The 7,963-nt window shown below is 40.9% G+C and overlaps 1 protein-coding gene across 8 annotated transcripts in view; it reads right to left on the reverse strand.

The window, feature by feature from the left end:
* Positions 1-1,275: 1,275 nt before the first annotated feature.
* The window catches only part of FOXP2 (forkhead box P2), a 919,977-nt gene continuing 913,289 nt past the window's right edge, over positions 1,276-7,963 (reverse strand). For all 8 annotated transcript variants that reach the window (XM_060244871.1, XM_060244870.1, XM_060244872.1 and 5 more), the window contains one exon: positions 1,276-5,328. In XM_060244871.1, coding sequence (XP_060100854.1) covers positions 5,184-5,328 — 145 coding nt within the window. In that variant the 3' untranslated portion in view covers positions 1,276-5,183. The remainder of the gene's footprint in view (positions 5,329-7,963) is intronic.

Here is a 7,963-nt window from a genome sequence, read left to right on the forward strand (position 1 = left end):
CTGTATTGTGCCTGATTTCTCAGTAAGGATTGTTAGAATCACTATGTCTATGGGTCTATAACACATAGATGATCAAAGCAGATTCCCCCCCAAAACCCGAAGAATACAATACAGATACAACAAAGACAAAAATATCCCCCAACCAACCTAAAACCTCCAGATTATGTCCATTTAATGTGCCCAGGCAAGAAAAAGAAATCAAGGCCACACAACACAGCTGAGAAATATTAAGCCAGGGGTGGCCAAAGCTGTGGCTCAGGAGCTACATCTGGTTCTTTCACACATATTGTGTGGCGCTCGAAGCCCCACCACCACCTCAGCCAGCTTGGAGAAGGCATTTGTCTCTTTAAATCACTTCTCCAAGTCAAGCCAGTTTGTACCTCTCCAACATCTGACGTTCACGTCTTGCAGCTCTCAAACCATATGACGTTTATTCTTACATTAAGCAAGCTTGCCCCCCCCCCCCGCCTTACTAAGCAATAGGCGGTAACTCTTTTGCACCTGGAACAGCCACTTTTCCTCACTCAAGCCAGATAATACATTCCAAATGTAGGAGCATCTGTCACATGTATCTTTTCCTGTTTAGACTTGCAACCTTCTTTGAGCCATTTCACACTTTAAATTTTTGCTACTATAGGTTGGATCCAGACTAAAATTTCCAATGGCCGAATGGAAAGTTCCTGCCCCTCTCTGGTAACCTGCTGGCCTCCACATGTAACCTCTGGTAACCTCCTGGGGGATAGGGGACTCTGAGGAATGACATGGCAGGGGGAGTCTTCAGCAAGAAGGGTGAATCCATGACAACTGCCATTTGAGTCTGGATCCAACTCCAAGTAAACCCTCGATGAGGCTGCAGCCAATCACAACTCACCTAGCAACTCTACATGTAAGATCCACGTTTACAAACATTTTTTTTTTCGCTTTGCATTTTTAGTTTAATTTTCAAAACCTCTTCATGGTGCAAACCTAGAAGAGTAATGTGTGAAATTGGCCTCCAGACTGTGAAACCCCACTTTCCAGAAAGAAAAAAAACAATACAAGAAACCACTCTTGGTATTGCTGATTCCATACTACCACTGGTCATCTATATATGTGGATCAAACAAGAAACATGAGTCTAAGGAGCTTCATGGAGTTCACAGCAGGTGAGATGATAGGTTCCTGCTAACTTGTTTTTAAACTGTTCTTCAGTGCCCTCAGATGATCCTCAATCTACCACAGCCTGCAGGGTGGGAGAATGAACTTCTTAGGAAAAAAATAAAATAAAACCTATGGGTTATAATGGGTCAAAAAGAATTAGACTTTTTATTTATACACCAGAAACTTAAGCAAGTGAATGAAATGGTTTCATTTACATTTTTACATCCAGCAGCAGTGAAAACACTGTTTACATTAACACTATAGTAAAATTTACATCTTGCATTTTTGTTAAATATGTCTGATTTTATGGACAAAACCCATTCTGATTTGAATTCTTGAAACAATGAGGATGACTGTGTGTTTTAGAAGCAGTAATTAACACTTAACCTTTCAAAGCTGTATACTAGTATTGGAATGTGTAGTCTAAAACTTGATGGGAATACTCCAAAATGCGAATGCCCAGTTTGAGGAATCAGAGTTAAAACAGATGATGGGAGCTAGAGACTGATTCTGACCAGGGACACTGAAGTCCACAATGGTTATTTATTTTTAAAGGTATAGCTCAGTTGCCCTATTCCTAGCTGGCTGTGCTTCCATTTCCACAAAGAAATGCATTCTTATGAAGTCAAGCAGCTATAGACACAGAATTCTGATAATCATTTCCACGTATCTGGGTTATCCAAAGAAAACCCAGTTAGTGGTAATTCTACCTAATGCTTGTAACATTCACATGAAATTTTAATTGATTTTCAAACAGCAGAACTGTGCTATGAATTCAACCACATAGAAAAATAAGCCTTAAGCCCGCTAGGTTTAAGCAATTGTGTCTTTGTAGACTAAAACTATGTAAAATAAAATCTGATAACTCCCTGGTGTTAGAGGTAGACAGTTTCTCTTTCAAATCCTAGGTTTGGTCCTTTATTTTATTCAGCAGTGAGAGCCAGGAATACAGAATGAACAACAGCTGTTACAATTCCCAACCATGACTTCTAACGTCAGAGAATTCAAAGTATGAACACAGTACACAGTAATGAAAAGTATCAAAAATTAGTTTACCTCAAAAAAGATAAATAAAACAGGTATATTCCACCAATACATAAACAGATGTTTGTGCTACAGTTAAAATTTGCTGTATACAAAAGATCATAGTCCCCGTTATCAGCTTATGATAGAAGCAAGAATACATGAGCCATTTAAATTGTCAGACATTATGCTTTATAAGGTATGCACAGAAGTTCAAGCAATAAATACATACATTAGTTCAAAGCCTTACAATAGCTACGCAAAGCAGATGCAGAAAAGCAGGTTTGCTATTCCTAGCAAGCAATGATATCAGAGTAAAAAGTCATGAAATGCATTTAAAGCAACATTTTTCTTAGAAAAAGTCTGGTCATTTATGGGTCCACCAACATTTTTACATAATATGCACAATTATCAAAATACAGACCAAGCATCTCAGAAAACTCCAAAAAAACCTAAAGTCTATTTTCAAAGCAATTGAAGTTTTGGAGGTTTTTCTGGTATAATGTGCAAGCAGCTATTTTTTTCTTTAAATTGTATTTATATAAAACCCATGCAAAACTCTACAGGTATATGCATTCTGTGGCTGAGACTTCCTTTCAAAAAGGTTTGTAACTGAGGTATGCATACTTTAGCATTGTAGTCTTAGGCCACCTTCCTGATGGTCCAATTATCACATTTACTTCCAGTCCATCAAAGTCTTTTGAACATGCACTTGAAAGAAACATTAGTCCCTTTCAGGTCATCCCCACATTAGGGATCCTAGATGACTGAAACAATAATTTTTTTTTAAAAAAAAACAACAAAAAACCCCCACTACCATTCACATGGTAAATCTTTCTTTCGATGTAATTACTATAAACCTTCTGTTATCATGCCCCAAAGACAAACATAATGAAAAGTAGCAGTTACTGTGACGTTCTCACAATTCATGCAATCTGCCATAATTGTTCTAATTTCTTTTTTTGTTTGTTTTTGTTTTTCTTTTTGCAGAGGTAGAAGCTTTCAGAAAGCCTTTTGGGTAAGTGGGAAAAACCCTTTTGAAAGCCATTTTGTCCTTTTATTTGGCGTGATAGATGACTGCATTTTCTCTTTAAGTCTCTGCTGATTTCAGCAAAGAATACAAGGGAGCTTCGCTTGCAAGACCCAGACCCATCCCATGGAACTGGTACCTGTGTTAAGCTCTAGCAGCCACCTTCTGTGGAAAAAAACTGTTTGTAAAGCAATAACCATAATCAGGTTATGAGGTCCCTTGGTTGGGGGGGAAAGTATTATTGAGACTTGGCACAGCACATGAAAAGCAAACACATAAAGTTACTAGGTTTTCAGCAAACACCTGACTATGCTATTATCCACTACACCATTAATGTATCATTGTATTCTTTTGGGTTTGGAGTTCTCAAAAGAAAAAAACAAACAACAACAATGAAATAAACCCAGCATTTCATCAATTTGGCCTGTGCAAGTCTTCCAAAGGGAGTGTATTGTTAGTGTTAGTATCCCGTATAAACAGAGGCAGAATTTCTATGTAACTTTGGTTTGACTGAAAATAAATACCATGGTCTACAATTGCTATAATTTTTGCTTTCAGTGTAAAAACTCACCTAGATTACTTTAAATCAATATGAAATTAATTTTTGGCTTTACTAGACCTTTTTATGTTTGGTTCCTACTTTTTTGTCAATATAACTTAAGACTATAAAAAATAGCACACAACAAAGATTAAGACCATACAAGACTTCCTCTAACAACATGTAATTCACCACAGGGGGTGGAGGGTGGGGAACCAGTCTGAATGGGGAAGGAACAGAATTAAAAAATAATAATATATTTTACATTAACAATATGCAATCTGCATTTGCATCAAGTACGTTTGTTTTGGTCAGTGATCCATATTGGTTGCTTTCTATCTATAACTTCTGCCCAGACTTTGTTCCCACCACTGTCCTAAAATGAAAGCAAATCTTCACTGCATTTAAAGATTGACTTTTAGCCTCAGAAGATTACATTACGACAAAATTAACTTTTGCTTCTTCCCCCTCCATATTTGTTTCTTGGTACAGGGCTAAATTAAAAGATCCCAGAGGTCATCAGAAAACAGCAGGTAGTTCGTGGAAAGGTTCTTTTGTACTAATTAAAAGTTACAGAAGGCTGACCAAAGCGAGTGGCTGCTTCTGTCATGGAGCTATTGGCCATTGTTAGAGAAGGCTTTGGTTTGCAGCTGTAGCCTTTGACTGTGTTTGCAGGTAGACAAAGCTTTATCACAAGGAGGTAAAGAGTACAGTTGTAAGATAATATGCAGATATGCAAATGTTTCTATGGTGCTTGCACAGACAATGTTAGTTTAGGATTGCACTTTACATCTTAACACTAACAGCACAGACTGGAAGCTTAAAAAAATGTTTTTAGATGGTTTGCGACAGTCTAATTACTGTGATTTAACTAACTCATGTCATTTACAGTTGGTGGCACCAACATAAAAAACTAATGTTCTGTTGTTTAAAATTCAGCTAGATACAAGCAGTGACACTAAATTTCTGATACTACTTCCTGTGCAAATTAAAAGCGATAGCGACAAGTTGAACTTGACCAGCAATTGTTTCTAACATTATTACAACTACCGTATGCTGGAATTTTCACATTGATGAAACTAACACTATTTTTGGCAGTATATGAGGCCCATTTGCTTTCTATAGAACATGTATCCTCATATTCAGTCATTTTATGAACCCTCAATAGCCACATCTTTTAAAATGGGCAAGCCATTATATATAAACAGTTCAATTTTTTTTTTTCAAGAAAATCAGTTTGTCTTTTTTAAAAAAAGAAAGAAAGAACAAGCGATTTGCCTGTTTGTAACTGGATTCCCAAAGGGCTGCCATAATGAGTTCCTTCAGGGCTATTTTCCTTTTTTCCATGCTTAATAAATAGTCACAGTAAAAATTTGTCAAATATTCATGGTTGTGGAGTGGTTGTGAAGGTCAGTGATATGTCCCTTCATTCTGAGGTCTGTAAAGTCTCTATTCATTCCAGATCTTCAGATAAAGGCTCTTCCTCAATCTCTCTATCATCTTCCAATTCTGGACTGTGATTTGCTGTTGTCACCAAGGACATTGGACAGTCTTCATCCTCAGCAATCACTGGTTCTTCCTTGACGTGGATTGAGTGTCTGCAAAAGAATGGACATGTCACATGGGCTCTATTTAGTTATTTGAATCATCACCTCATGATTAATTTTCTATAATTTCTCTCCAGAAGTAAAGGATGACAATACATGTAAAAAAAACAAAATATGCTCTAAAAGATAAATTAGTTGAATTTCAAGTAAGAAACTTCAAGTTCATTACCACCCTTAAGCCTACATGCCATGTCAAACCTGCCTTATAAAGCTTCTTGACTATAATCAGTCTTGAATAGTTTTGGAGGGAAAGCAAGCTGTACAACAAGCCAACGTGAGGGACCCTTGTTCTGATAGATTTGCAGTATCCCTTTGTGCTTTGCAGGAGGCCTCTGTCAGTGACATGGTGTTTTCTGGCTTTCAAAGACTGATTTGTTGGGCTGGTTACTGCTTTATTTATTTACATCATTCATACCCTGCCTTTCTCCCCAATGGAATTCCAAAGCAGCTTCTCCTCCTTCATTTTCTCCTCACAAGTATGAAGTATGTCACACTGAGAGTGAGTGACTGGCCCAATGTCACACCGCAAGCTTCTATGGCAGATTAGGGTTTTGAACCTAGGTGTCCCAGATCCTCATCCCACACTGGCTCCTTGATGAAATGACCTGGGGATAAATATGTGGTCTAGAGCAGGGGTGTCAAATATGCGGCCCAGGGGCTGAATCAGGCCCCTGGAGGGCTCCTATCAAGTCTCAAAGCAACTAGCTGTTGTCTGCTTCCTTCTCCTCTCTCTTGCTTCCTTATGCATCACAGCTTGCTTTGCCAGGCTTGCTTAATCGCACAGGAGCTACAGAGCAATGCCTCTATTTTCTCCATTGGCTGAGCTCCTCCCTTGGGAAGAAAGGAGGAGAGAAATAGCTTGCTTTGCCAGGTTCTCTCAATCACACAGCAGAGCTAATGAACTAAACCTCTCTTCCTTCTATTGGCTGAAGCTCCTCCCCCTTCTGGTCCCCTGGGGAAGGAAGGAAAGGTCAGAGCTTCCTTTGCCCAGTTCCATGGATCCTATTGGAGAGTTACAAAGAAAGCACCTTCAGGCCCAACGCATGTAGATGGCTGCCTCGGGCACTGCGTGGCCTACAGGGTGCCGCAAGGCACCCCCTCCCCACATGCCAGCTGGCGCAGCTCTGCCTCTTTCCTCCTCCCAAACTTTGGGTAAATGAAAGAGGCAGAGGAAAGAGGCGGCTTGGCTTAACTCTCGGGCTGGCTCCTCTGCAGGAGAGGCAGCCCAAGAGCAAAAAGGAGGTCCCACGCCAGCTCTTTCCCCCGCCTGAAACTTGGGCGGAGGAAAGAGGTGCAGGAAGGTTGAGGGGGGGCATTTGCATAGAGGGCTTCTTGAGAGGAGCCCTCCTTGCAAATGGCACTGGGAGCCCTCCCCCACTGGAGGGGGGGGGTGAGCCTGCTACCCTTCCAGACTTTGTCTGGGTCTCCCAAGGCTCAGGAGTCCTCAGCAAAGTTGGGGGATGGTTTGACAGTGATGTCACCGGTGTGCATGTTTTGCGTGCAATAAGATAACCGGGGGGGGGGGGAGGAGGGCAGAGGATCGCAGTCTGGCCTAGGGGCACAGGCATCCCTAGCACTGGGTCTGAGCACCTTTAAGACCAAGTGATAATGTTTTAAGCATGTTTTATTTTAAGGTGTTTTAAAAAACAAAATCTTTAATTGTCTGTGTCCTTTATAAAGTTTCTATCCCCCCTACCCAGCATTACATTTTATGACTTACATGGCCTGGCCCAACAAGGTCTCATTTATGTCAGACCCAGCCCTCATAACTAAAGAGTTTTCAAATCTATGTTTCTGTTCTTAATGTTCATCTACATGTATCAACATCTCTGTCAATCAATATAAAATGTCTTGGATCCACTGGAGCATTCCTATGGATGAATTTCTACCCATGGAATGTGCATTTTTCACCCTTATGCTGCTGCCTAAAACACTACACCTGCAGAACGAAGGACTTATGGGAACAGCTTTCTGCGATGCAATAGGCAGCAGAAGGTAAGTTGTTCTGCTCAGTGGATGGAAAGCTTTTCATCTGAAGAAATGCTCCAGTAAAACAAAGCCTATGTTCTTCCTGGAGGTCCTAATCAGGGATGGGATGGAACTGGCACGTCCAGGGCTTTATCCATCCTATGAGCAACTGGTATGAGGGTGAGAAGGCAATAGGTTGCTTGGGGTGGGGGGGAATGGGTGAGCAGGCACACACAATGAAGTCTGTGTGGTTGAAGCCGATAAGAAATAAAAAGGAAATTGCTAGAGGGCAGGACTATGAGGCTGAGGTAAAATAGAATGGGGGGAATGGCAGTGAAAGGGGAGGCATTTTTTCCCCTTCTCCTGCCTCCTCCAACTACAGCTCAGTGAGACAGGCAAAGCCACTACATGAAGGGGCTGAGCTGAGTGGCTGGCACTGCCACTGTTGCACCAAACAGCAACTGTGAGGTGGGTTTGTGAGAGCAGGCATGCAGAGTGATGGTTTGACAACAAAGGGATGGGACCAGCAGGGGAGAGAGGAGGAGGAGGACTGGCACATGGATTGGGAGGCAACTGGGCTGTCTTACACATGCAGTTCTAAGGGGAAAGAAGTCCTGGTCTTGGAAGGGAATGGAAGAGCAAAGGGGTGCTATTGTTG

The sequence above is a fragment of the Heteronotia binoei genome, chromosome 8 (assembly GCF_032191835.1).
Source record: "Heteronotia binoei isolate CCM8104 ecotype False Entrance Well chromosome 8, APGP_CSIRO_Hbin_v1, whole genome shotgun sequence".
In the NCBI taxonomy this organism is placed as follows: Eukaryota; Metazoa; Chordata; class Lepidosauria; order Squamata; family Gekkonidae; genus Heteronotia; species Heteronotia binoei.